General features: G+C 33.4%; 1 protein-coding gene across 1 annotated transcript in view; it reads right to left on the bottom strand.

Annotated features, from left to right (window-relative positions):
• LOC129980936 (uncharacterized) overlaps nt 1-14,778 on the bottom strand; it is a 153,333-nt gene that overhangs the window by 86,983 nt on the left and 51,572 nt on the right. The window contains exons 12-16 of the mRNA XM_056091443.1: nt 14,328-14,458; nt 11,370-11,573; nt 9,556-9,629; nt 3,474-3,575; nt 2,803-2,973 (exon numbers count right to left, since the gene is read on the bottom strand). Coding sequence (XP_055947418.1) covers nt 2,803-2,973; nt 3,474-3,575; nt 9,556-9,629; nt 11,370-11,573; nt 14,328-14,458 — 682 coding nt within the window. The remainder of the gene's footprint in view (nt 1-2,802; nt 2,974-3,473; nt 3,576-9,555; nt 9,630-11,369; nt 11,574-14,327; nt 14,459-14,778) is intronic.

Raw genomic sequence — 14,778 nt, 5'->3', positions numbered from 1 at the left:
TCTGTTTATGAAGGTGCCTTCTAACTGTAATCACTGACACTGTTGAATCCAAATGAGTAGCTCTGTGGCCATTTTTGCTGCAATTGTTCGCTTTTTAGACATTACACAATGCCTCAATACCCGTCGGTCTCTTTCACTGAGCTTCTCTTTCCACCCACTATTTTGATTTGTCGAGCTCGTCTTACCGCGCTATGTATATGCTGTCATGACTTTACACACCATACCTCAAGAAACGAATAAAAGTTGGGATTTTTCGGTCACACTTGCTCCAGCTAGACGGGCTCCTACAATGCGGACTCATTGAAAATCTGAGAAGTCCGACATTTTAAGCTTTTGAAAAAAATCCAAGATTTACAGAACTTCAATATAGCTAACACATACTACCAGAATTTATACATTGCTATTTATAAAAAAATCCGGTGGCTATTATTATATTTTAATGCTTACGAAGCGCATTCAAAAATGTCACTTTTATTCAAAGGTGTTTCTATTATTTTGATAAGTGATTACCTGTACAAGAGACAGTATTGTTTGATACTAATACGGAGTTTTTTTATAGTTTAGTTTAGTTATATTGACGTCCCGTTTTAAAGCAACACTAAAGCTATTTTGGGACGGACCTCGTCATTTTGAACCACGGTCAAATGACGAGGACGACACCTGAGCTGGCATCACTCTGTCCAAACTTTCACACCACACCAGCGTGAGGACTACTAAACAGAGGAAATCCGCCGGCCAAAGTCCACTTTTCTCTTGCTGAATGATCGTTTTCATTTGTGTACCTCGCTTACCGGTTGATGAACTCATTGATTATGCTTACATGATTATGCATAATCATGTAAGCATAATCAAGCTCATTGATTATGCTTACAGATTATGCTTACATTTTGTTTAAAATTCAAGCATCAGTCCTTAGTTTAAATACTTTTGTTAAGCACAAGGATTTCAAATAAGAGCGAAAGAACTGCCTTATTAATATAAAATTATCAAGTATAGTTACAAATTTCTGTTTCGATATTGAAAGACATTTTTTACTGAGGAATTAAAACTAATACTATCTTATCTTTTTAATGATATTCTATTGGGTAGAATTTCTATCTTATCTGCGCTTTAAACAGGATTTTATATTTTTCCTGAAATATGTAAATTAAGATAGTGTAGTTCAAAGTAATTAAATCATTGAATTGAAGTTAAACAATGACAGAACCAGTCATCCCAAAGATTGAAATAAATGCAATTTATCTTCACTTTTTCTGTCGCAACAATAATATCCTGTTCTTTGGATTCAATCACATTTGTAGATAGCCTCATTTCAGAAATTTGGCATACAGATACCAAAAGTAGTGTCCATCTCAGCCGCTATTGAGTAATCGGAAAATAAAATTTACTCCCTTATATAAAGGTTGATAAATTCATTTGCTTAAAATGCCATTATGCGAATTAGTTTTTTACCAATGAAATAAAGTTTCACTTAAAACCAGTTCCTTTTATTCACAATAAAAATTCCTGGTTGACATTGAAATGTTTAGGCTCGGATCAACTATACAGGCGAATTCGAATATATTTTGAAAAGTAATGATATGCTAAATTTTCAATAAAAAACTCATATCAGCTGGAATTTGAAAATGAATATCCATGTTAAAGATTAATCAGAGTAACGTTTGGTTAATGTTTTGGAATATCAGTGAAATAAAATGAAAAAAATGCTCTTTATGCTTCCAGCAATCTGAGATTTACTTAATATATTTTCCTTAGTGGGTTATCACTTTTTAGGTGGTATTTTAAGCAAACAAAATTAATTATAACTCAAGAATTACTGCAAATTTGATACATATATATGAACAGTCATACGGGATGGAATTATTGAAAAACTCCATTTCCTTAATGGGAAAATTTCGAGACACTAATTAATTGTGTTAATTAACTTGGTTATAATGTTAATTAATCTGTTTTTTAATCTAAATGTACCTGTATTCTTGAGTCATTTCCCTCAATATCAATTTTTGATGATGCGATAATAAATAACAAAATTACAGAGGTGCTCCATTATTTTGGTTGACGACTGCTCAATACACAACAAAAGTCTACGACTTTCAGTAAGAAGTTCGCCAATTCTACGTGGTTCTGATACGATATTGGAAAGCATATATGAGCTTTAACTTATTTTAATTTCTCATTTTTACTGAACTTATCTTTTGAAACAAACCGAGTAAATGTTTCAAACCTTGAATTTGGCACATCAAGGCTAATAATAGCTTTTGCAGCCTAAAAGCCAACCAAATGCCTATTCAGTCCTCCTGATGGTATAATGAACCTTAAAAAAACGAGCCAAGCTGCAAGTATTCGAGAGCAGAACATTTCCAAAAGTTTTGTCCCTTTTCGTCACACAGTGAATTTTTTGTAAAAGACAATTACCTCCTTCACAAACAGATTTTATACATCCAAACGATTTCTCTACAGTTTTGGTGGTAAGACCGAGTAGAATGCACTTTAGTTTAGTTAGATTAACGTCCCGTTTTTTAAAGCAACACTAGGATTATTTTGGGACGGACATCGTAATTTTGAACCGGGGCCAGATGACGAGGACGACACCTGAGATAGCACTCCTTCTCCAAACTTCCACACCACACCAGCGGGAGAACGTATGGCCCCGACGGAATTAACGTGCACCAGCCCCGCTTACATGGCTGTTCTTCTGTGGAATCGGGTTTCAAACTTGAAGCCCTCCGGTTCCGAAGCCGAGACCTCACTACCAGGCCACCACGGCTCCCGAGTAGAATGCAGAATCGCAGTTCAACTCACCTGAGGATGAGATAGGGCTTCCTGACATGCGCCAGGCCATTCATGAGGGTTTTCTTCTGAGCCGCAGACTCCTCCTGGAGGTATCTGCTCCACATATAGTTCCAGTGCTCCTCCCGTCCCATCTCACTCATGCCGAAATTGTAGACAAGGCTCCGCAAGCTGGAAGGGACTCTGTGAGGGAAACAGACGATTAACACAGTCCTTTAAGAAACTGAACAGACCACCGAAAAATTCGCGCAGCCGTAGATTCAAAAAATCCTGATTAATTAGGAAAATAATTAAACAACCAAATAACTAGATTATTGGTGAAAAAACTTGCTTGTGATGCTTTATTTTAATTACTACAATAACAATGTTGGCTGAAAATATTCAAAAAAGGTTGAAAAAAAAACACTGTCAATTCTTTTACACATTTTAAACACTGTTACACATTCAAAATTTTATTCTTAAACCTTATTTTTGCAATATTTGTTTATATTTCAATAGATAAAATTGTCTTTATATTTTTTTATTTCACTTTTATTTATTTCATTTCTACGTTCATAAAATCCGCTGAAATTTTGACAGTTACCCAATCTTATAAGAAAATTAATATTTTATAAAAAAGGTCGATGTTTAACTACTACAATTTTGCGGCAACTGTCAATAGAGGGCAGAGCTAAGCAACTCACTCTTGTCCCTGCGTCCAGTTTTGGAAGAGTTCCGCGGCGTAGCTCAGACATTCCTGGTTTCCACTGTGGCAAGCCAAGCCAATGATGGTAGTACGTAACAGGCTGCAAAAGAAAACGTTTCCAATGAAGAACTACTTCAATTAAAATGGAAACATTTCGACGAAGAAAGCTCCAATAAGATAAATGTGAATAAGAAAGATGTAGTTCATTAGCAAGATAAAGTTGCAGGGTAAATTTGACCACCCTTCTCCTACCAGCAGGAAGGTCTTATTCAAAATTATTCTTCTCTAAATTAAAAAAATTTAAATCCACGAACTCACATGATATTGTTTTAAGGCTTTTTAAACAGAAACAACTAACATCCCGCTCAGCCAGAGACATTTGTGAATCGTGACGATTATGTAAAATAAAAGCGACTAATGCTTCGCGGAAGCCTTAGATCTGTTGAATCAGCTCACACACATTCTTGAAAAATGAGCAGCATTTTGGAGAAGGATTTCAGAGTCATTATATGGAAGGAAATTACCAGCTCGGATAATTCTGAGAACTGAAATTTCATCTCGGCTGGAAATTTATTAAAACTATTATTGATTTAAACGTTCCCATAGGGACTGAAATGAAATACTGAACTGCCGAACGTGTGTATATCAGAGCCGGTTTTATATCAATAAGAACAGAGACGTACCTACATACAATAGCATCCAGGGCAGATACGAAAACAACTCTTCATCCCAGCTTTTAACTACAATTCTCATATTACCTCAACAAAGGTTATGTCGAGGTGAGAGTTGAAAATGAGCATAAATGAAACTTTTTTGAATTAATATGACTTCGCACCTTGCCAATACACCTAGATTATTCAAGTGATTTATAATCACTTTTAATGCCAGAAGCAGAATTCCTGCAACATATTGATTGTAACCTTAATAATCGCCCTTTTAATCGCCTAATTACAAGTTACATTTATTGTCCCAATCAGGTGTAAAACCTTTGATTTGAAAGGATTGCGATATGAAATTATTCTCAACAATTTCAAATCAAAAATCAACTCAGTCAGAATAAGATTAAAAGGTATCGTGTGGAATAAGATGATCAAGAAGAAATGTGCATTCATAATATTTTTTTCTGTACATTAGATCTTTTGGGGGATGTTATATTGATTTGGTGGTGATAAACCCTTTTATTTTAGTTTAAAAAAATAGCTAAAACTTCAACCTGGAGTATTTTTGAGATCGTTGAACTTTTATTAACTTAAGAATAGAAAAAAAAATCCATTAAAGACTAAAAGAAAAAAAAAGACAAACAGAAAGACAAACATTTAAAAAGATGACTCTCGGGGAATAAAATTCTAGAATTGAAACAAAAGCCAGAAAATTAAAAACAACAAGAAAAAATCATGATTTCCTTTTTTTCTTCTCTCTCTTTCTCGCTTTTACTAAGAAAAACTAATTTCATTCCTGGCTTTGTCCTGGTATAAACTCTTACGACTTTTCCTTGTATCGATGTTTCCATGAATCACGCACTATTTTCCTCTGCTTTTGATCATACTGTAAGCTTGTTTAAGAGATTTGAAATCTAATCCACCGTGAAATTTCTTTGAGAAAGATTTTTGGTGTGATAATGAAATGCCTTGGATTGTGTCGCTGCTTCAATGAATTGCTGTGTTTCTGCAATGCATTGATTAATATGAATTTTATGTAGTAGGAAAATTACTTTATAGTAGACTATTTTTCCTTTTAATTATTTCGTCGCAGCTGGGCACTGAATGAGAGGTTTTATATAATTGACAAATTTTTGTGAAAGTAAAATGATTTAAACATTTAAATTTAAGAAATCATTTTTTCCCTAAACGCTTACAACAGTGTATATCAGTTGTTTTATGTTCTCCAAAATAATTTATCCATTAAAATATGACAAATGTGTGTCGCTTCGAAGCATTTTTCGCCGTGTTTTAAATACGCGATGAATTTCTACTCGTAAGTGAAAAGGAAAAGCATTTGTGGCATTGCCTTGGATTATATATAAATAGACATACTTTTATTAAGTAAGCCAGCTCGTAATAGATTTGGGAATGATTGTTCCGAAAATTTTAATTAATGTTCCATCTGAAATTTTTTGGATGGAAAATCTATATTACTTTTTTTAAGTTGAAACCTCTAACTTCGTAAATTTTAAAATTTTCTTCTTTAATGTTACTTTGAGCAGAAATCTTTTTTAAGTTATGAAGTAAGAATTTCTATGTATATGTACTCTATACGAATTTCGAATATCATGGCAATTCCCATGAATGCATGAATGTGAATCCTGCGGCTGTGTGGCATGCTGTTAAAATTAGAATCTGGCAATGAGCATCTCTTCTATCTATTAGGTAGTGATTATTTTCTTGGCTGATATTTTCTTACAAACATTTCTAGACGATTTACACTTTGAACTTCTAGAATAAAGGTAAAGTTTGAATGCACCTGCTGCCATCATTCTCTCATTCATGATTAAGTTAAGCAAAAAATATATTATGCTTATTTTTTAAATTTAAGATTGGGTGTTTTTATACTCATGTCCAGGAGAATATTAACAATCAAATTATTTTTGAATCAGGAAAACATATCAGCTTGAAAATGAGGGTAAAGGATGACAAGACTTATCACAAAGAAACATACTTCAAATTTTTTGATTCAAATTGCATTATTCACAAAAAGTATCAACTTTCACCTTATCGGCCCTAAACAGAAAATAAGACTTCTAGTAGCAGCTCTAAGGGAAAGTGGGGGTAAAAAATAGTAAGGAAAAATAAAATTCATTATCCCCACTTCTAGTAGGCCGTCATCGCCCGATTTTTCATACGTAAAATTCGAAACAAAAATGATTCTGTTTACAAAACATACTGCGATTTAAAGAAAAACTAATATTAAAAATCCAAGGCAATTTTAATAATAAATTATTATGATTGTCTCTTATATATTATTGCATTAGGCTGTTATATATTAAGACTAAAAAACAAAAATTAATGAAAATCAAAAATAAAAATACACTTTCTTTAGAATAATAAAATGAAGAAAGTATATATATTTTTTTAATTAAAAACCCGGAAGTCAAAGCAAAAATCATAAAAGCTGGAGACTAAAAATTATATATGAAGAAGTTAAGCTAGAATGAATATCAAAAGAAGGAAAATTATTTAACATCAATTCAAATTTTAAAAACATTATGAATATATTAAAATTTCAGTTCACTTCGAGTATTTATGTTAGCAAACAACGAAGCAATATTTGAAATGAATAAAAATAAAATTAAATCGAATCTCGCTGAGAACGCATTATCTCAATGGATCTGTTGAGCGTGATGCACTTTCTTTTCAAATCCGTGTCGAAATTGCTGCAATAGTTGAACAATTCATTACAAAAGTGTTTGGAATGCGGAAATCCACACAAATATAAACGGAAGCAGCAGCATCACAGCAGGGGAGCGAAGTCAATCAATGCGCAATTTAATTCAAAATCGAACTCAATAACTGAGAAATTAAAGAGTAAAAAAGTTATCTAAAATTCCTCAAATAAGTACTGCGTGAAAAACTAATAAGCTTACTTGGATTTCAGCGTCAAAAGTTAAAAATTTATACGGACATAAAAGTTCCCGAATACTGAAATGGCCCTTTAAGAAGCGTGCAAAATGGTAAAAACTACTTTGAGCAGACATTGCGAATTGGAAATAAAGTCTTTACCATTTGTAATTCTCCGCTTGTGTGTGTGTGTTACACAACGACACAACACTTCACAGATTATATTTTAAAGCACAGTGTATAAAGGCATCGAGCCTGAAATATAATTGAATTTGATCAAGAACAATATAAGAGTATAATTATTATAAGCATTGAACGCATCAATAATTATTATAATTATTGAGAACAAAACGTTAAAGAGTCAATTCGCAGGCTTAAGAGGGTATGAAATAAGCCCCATTATATATGCTGTTTTTTCAGTTCTCATTTAAGATCTCATTAAGACTGTTTAGTATTAATTAATATTGACTTTGAATTTTTAATAAATGATTAAATAATAAAAGTCAAGAATTAAGGAAAACTCCGATAATAAAATTTTTTTTAAATTTCTTTTGAATGAAATTTTTCTTTCAATCAGATGCAAATAAAAATCATTTATTTATTTTTGACTAAATGTTTGTAATAGGTTTTTTTAAGGTAAAATTGAGAAAATTGATTTGAAAGGAAATAAATATGACAATCCTGATTTTATTTCAGGTAACAAATTTAAGATTTCTAAACATACTATTTTCTTTAATGTGCTAATGTGGGTTGCTTTAATGTGGGTTAGCAAGAAATAAGTTACATACTTCAGAGGGCACTAAAATGCGTTCTATTGATCCAAATGAGATAAAATTTGAACTACAGATTGAAATGACATGCTTTACATTTATTAAATAAAAAATAGTACAAAAATTCACCGTCAGGTGGCGCTGTAATACATATAAAACTATTTAAAATGGTTTATAATTATTAAATAAAGTAAAATTAAAATTGCTATGTCCTCCGTCATTTTCAACAATGCTCTAATCGGAGAACTATATTTTCTATAGATGACCGGAGTAAATCTGTCAAAATATTAAGAATATGGCGTCGAATAATGTCCTACAGATCTGGTAAATATGATGACCTTGGACTGTAGATATTGTCCTTCAAATAACCTCACGACCAAAAGTCGCAAGAGGTAATGTCCGGCGAGCGAGGAGGCCATGCTATTGGGAAATGACGCCTGATGACTCGTGCTTCTGTCAAATGCTGTATTATAAATCGCTTTATACGACTATCAATATGAGGTGGTGCAACATCCTGCATGAAAATGATGTCTTGAAGGAATCTGTGCTGTAGAAAAGTTTGCATTACAAAATCCCTCAGCATATCATGGTACCATTGTTTTGTGACGGAACAGATTTAGATTCTATTTGAAGTTATCTCTTCAAATAAATACGGTGCAATTATAAAGGTAGCACTAAAACCACACCATACTGTCACTTTTTCAGAATGCGAGGGTTGTTCCTGGATAACGTGAACGTTTTCTTCTGCCCAGATTCAAAAGTTGTAGGTGTTAACTTGCCCATTGATGCAAAAGTGGGCCTCAATCACTCTGCAGAATGTTCCATGGCCAAGTTGTGTCAACCACCATTCGAGCAAGGAACTGAAGTCAAAAGTTTTACAGACCTCTAAGTCCCCGACCTGCAACAGGTACGTAGACTTGATTTTGTATGGATAAAAATGCAAAATCTGCCGTACGATTTTTCGTACAGTTGAATGCGGCATACCCAGAACATGGGAAACAACTGGCAAACTCACACTATTATGCGGCGACTGACTGCTGATTTCAACGAGCGCAGTCGCAACATTTTCGACGCTGGAAGACGGGATTTTTTTCGTCCTCTACCTGGAAGAATGCGAAGATGCCCAATATTTTCAAATTCTGCATCATCTTGCGTAGGGCACCTGGAGACATTGGACTCTTCGTATCTGCTTCATCCAACGAAATTCCTTTAGAGCTGCACCAACAATTTCATCTATAACGCTTTTTCTTGCAACGTAGACATGACGAACAGAGAAGAAACTAATCTTCGTGCAGAATCCGCCTTCTTTTTATCCAAAGTAAAATGGTAATAGACATGCGCTGTAACGCAAATTATGTTTCACAGTTTCAATATATGCAAATAAAAGTCATTTTATACAACACCATCTATTGCTGAATTTTTGTACCAATTCTTTTAAAATTAGTTAATGTAAAGCGCATCATCTGAATAATCTGCAGTTCAAATGTTATCTTATTTGCACCAATAGAACGTGTTTCAGAGCCCTCTGAAGTGGGTAACTTATTTCTTGCTAAACCTGTATTTCATTATCGCACATGCATCAGTGAAGATATCAAAGCAGAAATCTGCTCAATATCTCTAAATAGACAGCACTGAAAAATGTAAAGGAATTATATTATTTTTGTCCCTTTATCCCTGAATGCACACAAACTATAACCTGTGCTGCTGCTTTCATTTTCGATTGCTAAAAGCAAATTTCAAAAGGATTGCTTCTCACTTGTCTAGATGATTCTCCGATGTCCTCCAGCCCAGCTTCTTGTACAGATCGCCGGTAAGATCACGAATATAGCCCTGAAAAAAATACGGCATCATGATAATCAACGCAACGATCACACACAAAAAATGTTAATAAAAAATTTGTTTTCATATGCAGGATGCATAGCAAAATTTTATCATAAAAAATTAGTTAGCACTTTTTAAACATTTTTAGAGAACAATAAAAACCAACATTAAGACAGAATTTTTGATTATAGAATTCACTGTGAAATGAAATATGTATTCAATTTTTAACATAAATACCACGAGTAATTACTGAGCATGTCTCACTTACATTCACGCAGAACTTTTCTAATTTGCTTCTAAACTAATACATCGTTCATTTGGATGACATGATAAATGCAAAAAGATCCGATTGTTAGAATCCAGAGAAATCTTTTATTTGAAGATCAATACTGATAAAAAAAAAAAGAAGAAGAAATGATAGAGGTTTTAGAGAAAATATTAATCATCTTTTAGACGAAAGGCGATTAAAGCCTCTTCGGCCCTTTCAGTTCATTATCAGAATGTGAACGTGTTCAAAGCGTTCTTGAAAAGATGACCACAACTGAGCTGGAAACGCTGAGCATGGAGTTCATTCACAGTCCCCCCCCCCCTTTTTGTTTTTGTACTGATAATAAATTAAATCAAGCGGCATGAAGCTGACTTCACCTTCTTCTCGAAGTAGTCTTTCGAAAACAAGTTGCAGCGCATGCTTGATATTTGTCTTATATTAATTCATTTATGTTAAATGATTTCAGTTTTTAAGAATTGGCACTCTTTTTTGCTTTCTCGTATTCGAAGTACAAAGAAAGCATTGCAATCTTCAAAACATTCAAACTCGAAATTTTGACAATTCTTTATGCTTTGGACCATCATAAGTTCGAAAAATACTCGTTTGACATTATATCTGTCTGTCCGTCCGCTTGTTTGTCAGAGAACACAATAACTGAGAAACGCTTTCAATAGAAAGATGAAGATTTTTAGCAAAATTTGAAGGAAATCCATTCAGAAGAAGTCTGGCTTTTTTTTGGGGGGGGGAAGCTATGCGAATTCAAATGAGCCACAAAACAAAAACAGTTAGATAGATAGAATTTCGTGCACAGGTTTTGCATCTAAAATGTCGATTCTAATCAAATTTGAAAACAAATCTTTTTAAAGGTTGACCGCCCCTAGGTCTCTCGCATGCACGCAAATGCAATGATTTAATTCAATGAAATTTGGTATGTGATTGTGTCATTACAATTTCTGTTCCTTGGAGAATTCTGGTCTCGATCGGTCGAAAAAAAAACATTTCAATTATATATTTTAAGGATAGATTCAGTAAAAAGGACCAAAGGACTGTGTTGTTCGTCAATGCTATGCAAAGCACTCGCGGTCTTATCCAAGGTCCACATTTTATATGGGAGAATGGGATAAAACCTTTGTTGGAGAGAAAGTTTCGGGAACCTATTAAACAGTGTAGACACTCCCATTGCTTCATATATTGGTTAATAGTCTGATTATTTCTTAAGTGATCTTTATTGTGATCTTATAGATTTATATGCGGCATATTCATGAGAAACGTTAACGATCTCACATGCTGTGATATTTCAGAGAGAGTGAAGAGAAATAAGTAGGCTTCTGCCCACATATTGCTCTACAGTGTGAATGAATCAGTTGGTTCATAGAATCGAATTTCATTAACCGGACCTTGCCAATGACTCTAAACTCCGTGTTTTCAAATATTTTCTCAGTTCCGAAAAATCAATCTACCAACCTTAATAGCTCATTTACCTTGAGTACTTCATTGACCTGCGTGTCCTCCAGCATCTGGCAGAGATACACGAAGGATGCATAGGCTGTCTCCCAGGGGATGAGATGAGTCTCCCGCATCAGATACTGGCTCATTGACAAGAAGAGGTGCAGGGGCACGTGGCCGGCCTCTGCAAGCAGGAAGGAGTCAAACAAAAGATTGGACCGATCGGTCGGTGTCAGTGCCTGCAAAAATGAAGTTCGCATCCATAAAATATCGCACAATACAGTTTCGCACACCTGTGAACAGTTATCTTCACCAAAGCCTGCCAATAAAATTTTTTCCAACAAGGAGGCAAGTACTGCTTCTTTAATTTACACACGAAACAATTAATTTGGCACTGAATTAAAAGAATTAAGTATTAATTAGCTAAAAAGTTTTTTTTAACTATCTAGTATTTGCGTAATCAGTGTTTCTGCAAAAGATAAATATATGGGGCGGGGGGATGAACGCCGATGTTGATACAAGAGTAAACACGAAAAAATAAAAAAGTCGTATACTTATTCTTATAAGCCCCTCTCAATTCAAAAAGATAAGAAGGAAGTTTATCTACCTTTAATAATGGCACCCTGAAGAATATTAGAACTTTCATCGTTTTCAAGTCTAGGGACTTTACCTGAAATAATTTCTTATAGATTCTTTTTTTTTCTTCACTGCTGTTTCAAAGACTGGAGCGATCTCGTTTTGTTGCTTCCATTCTCGATGCTTCATACTCGTGTTTGTTTTAGCGCAATCACACAGGATGCTCGTTTTTGCCTTGTCTATATCATTTCACTTCAAATCAACTGCACTTGTAAGTCATTTCAGATGAAATAAACGATATATATGCTGTTGTAATAAAGACAACATGAAGCGAATGTGAAGCTAAGTTCAAATGGTTTTATAAAAAAAACTTTTCAGGAATCCTTAATATTTAATTAAAAAAAAATATTCGTTATTTTTTCCAAAATGGCGAATGTTTAAAGCAGTCACCGACTTAAAAGAATTTTTAAAAATAGTTTTAACCAACGAAACGGAATTCAGGTGTCTTCCAATTCTAATGAGAATACTTTCGCGTACACGGAGAAGAATTTGTTATTTTTTGAGAGCGAATAGTATAAAATGAGGAAAAGACACGAAGATATTGTTTTCTCAGATTTCCGAAAAAAATATTTTGTAAACTTGTATATTTTAAAATTATTCTTTTATGAATAGCTCTGTAAAATATGAAAAATACACGTGTAAAAAATTGACTATCTACAAATTAGAACCTTCATGTAATTATTTTTATATAACATTTAGGCTCATAAACGATTACATTACATTAAAAAATACACTTAGCTCTTAAATTTGAAATGTATCTTCATTTTTAGATACGCTTTTTTAAAATCAATAAATATTTTTTTTCTTTATATGCTTTAAAAAAATGATATATTTTTTTCTCGTTTCTGTTCAGTGTCTTTTCACAATGTATTTATTATACATGAATATTCCAGGCACAGTTTTTTTTAAGATTCGCTTTATTAAGGCACTTTATCCAAACTCCATTAAAAAATTTCAAAGCATTTGGAACTATGCAATTCCAAAATAAAAATTACAAGAAAAAATAAATTCTGATTGTATAATTAAAATACTAATTGAAGATTCTAAAAAATTTAGATATTAATTCATTTAACAAATTTAGTACACACTTGAATAACTATCCTTCGATAGTAATAACGTGATTAAACTGCTATCGACACTCATTTAGTGTAGATTCATCATACGTTTATCACACATAATTATTTTTCATTGACAAATTGCAGTCGGCGATATTTCATGAGTGAAATAACTGTAGCTTAATAAACTAGATCACAGGTATTTTACAATTAAATAAACGTAACTTACATTTATACAATTTACTTACTCGTTTGATTTATAGTGAATTCACATAATTTGGAACAGCACAATTTTGAACTTCTTAGGAAGCCTATATTGCAAACGAGTATCGACAATTGCCAATGTTTTTACCAAATCGATTGATTATAATAATTGATCGATTACTAAAAGAGCATTATCATTACGTGGGCTACAAAATTCGTCGATCCACCACTGATCGAAAGCCAAACAACCAAATGGCAGCGGTATGGCGTAATAGTTAAAAGAAGTGGTGCCCATCTTTTCATTTGTTTATTGCTTAGAATTCCGAGATATAGTCTGAAATAGCATGTACTTTTTTTAAAAAAACGAGGTATTAATATAACCAAGCTAAAATTAAATTTAAAACCGATCATTTTCACAAGGACTTCTGATATTAATTGAAGAAACTTGCTGATGACAAAGTTTCCATGTTTAAAAATTTAACAACATGACTCCATTTAGGGTCATAATTGATAATTAAAGATGCTTTGATACAATGTGTCACTGAAACTGTGCTGTCTCCTCGAAACATGGTATTTAACTTACTGACAAATGCCATGTCTTGCGAAAGCAAGAAGTTTACGGGTTCTTAAAAAAAAACAAAAAAAAACATACAATTTCTCGACCTTTTTGTATATGTTAGCACTTTTTGAGTTCAAATTCATCGTATAGTGAAGAAATTCATGTGACGCTTTCATGTCATCCTGTAGAACATTCATTGCGGATGTTACAGTGCATGGCTATGAGAATGAGGCGATTTTGATGTTACCGAAACTAGTCATTCTGCCAGGTTGGTAAATTAAAAAGATATTTCGAAGTTATGCTATTCTTTATACACGAGACGCATGTGGATTGCAGCCTGTAATAAGATGTCCTTGGCAACATTAATAACATGGGAGCTCGAATCTGTTCGTTCTAATTTTCGAAGCGATATTTCATAAATTATCTTTTACCCCTCTAATTCGAAGAGAAGGCAGCCGCCAACATCCAGAAACTCTGCTTGCCTTTAATTATTCGGAACAATTTGTTCCATTGCTCAAGATGAGACACGAAGATCTTACTTGATGGTCGGTGCGCAATAAGTCGGAGAACCGCAGCCACTCTGCCTTCTGGTAATTGATCAGGAAAAAACCCGTTTGGTTCACGTTGAACTTCACCCAGGTAGAAGGTTTGGCGTCCACGCTGAATTCAACTGATTCCGCCAAGGAAAGGAAAATGACATATTACAATTTTTTTAATACAGATGAGAGAAAAACATTATAATGAACTGAATAACAAAGAACTCACGAATAGCTACATAAATCTAAGGACTTTATATTTTACAACTTTTATACCCTTTCATTTATCTTGATGCCAGTGAAGATGGATTTTTGTAATCGGTTTTTCCCTCAATATCTGATGTGCTAAAGCTCTTACAGTTTCTGTAGCAGTTGGTTTTCTATAGCATTACTATATTTTAATATTTTCGAAATTTAAATATCAGTTAAGAGTTAATTTTACTTTTTCAGTATA

Source organism: Argiope bruennichi, chromosome 8, assembly GCF_947563725.1.
Source record: "Argiope bruennichi chromosome 8, qqArgBrue1.1, whole genome shotgun sequence".
Classification (NCBI taxonomy): Eukaryota; Metazoa; Arthropoda; class Arachnida; order Araneae; family Araneidae; genus Argiope; species Argiope bruennichi.
The sequence above is the reverse complement of the archived record's forward strand: the minus strand, read 5'-3'. Positions and strand labels throughout refer to the sequence as shown.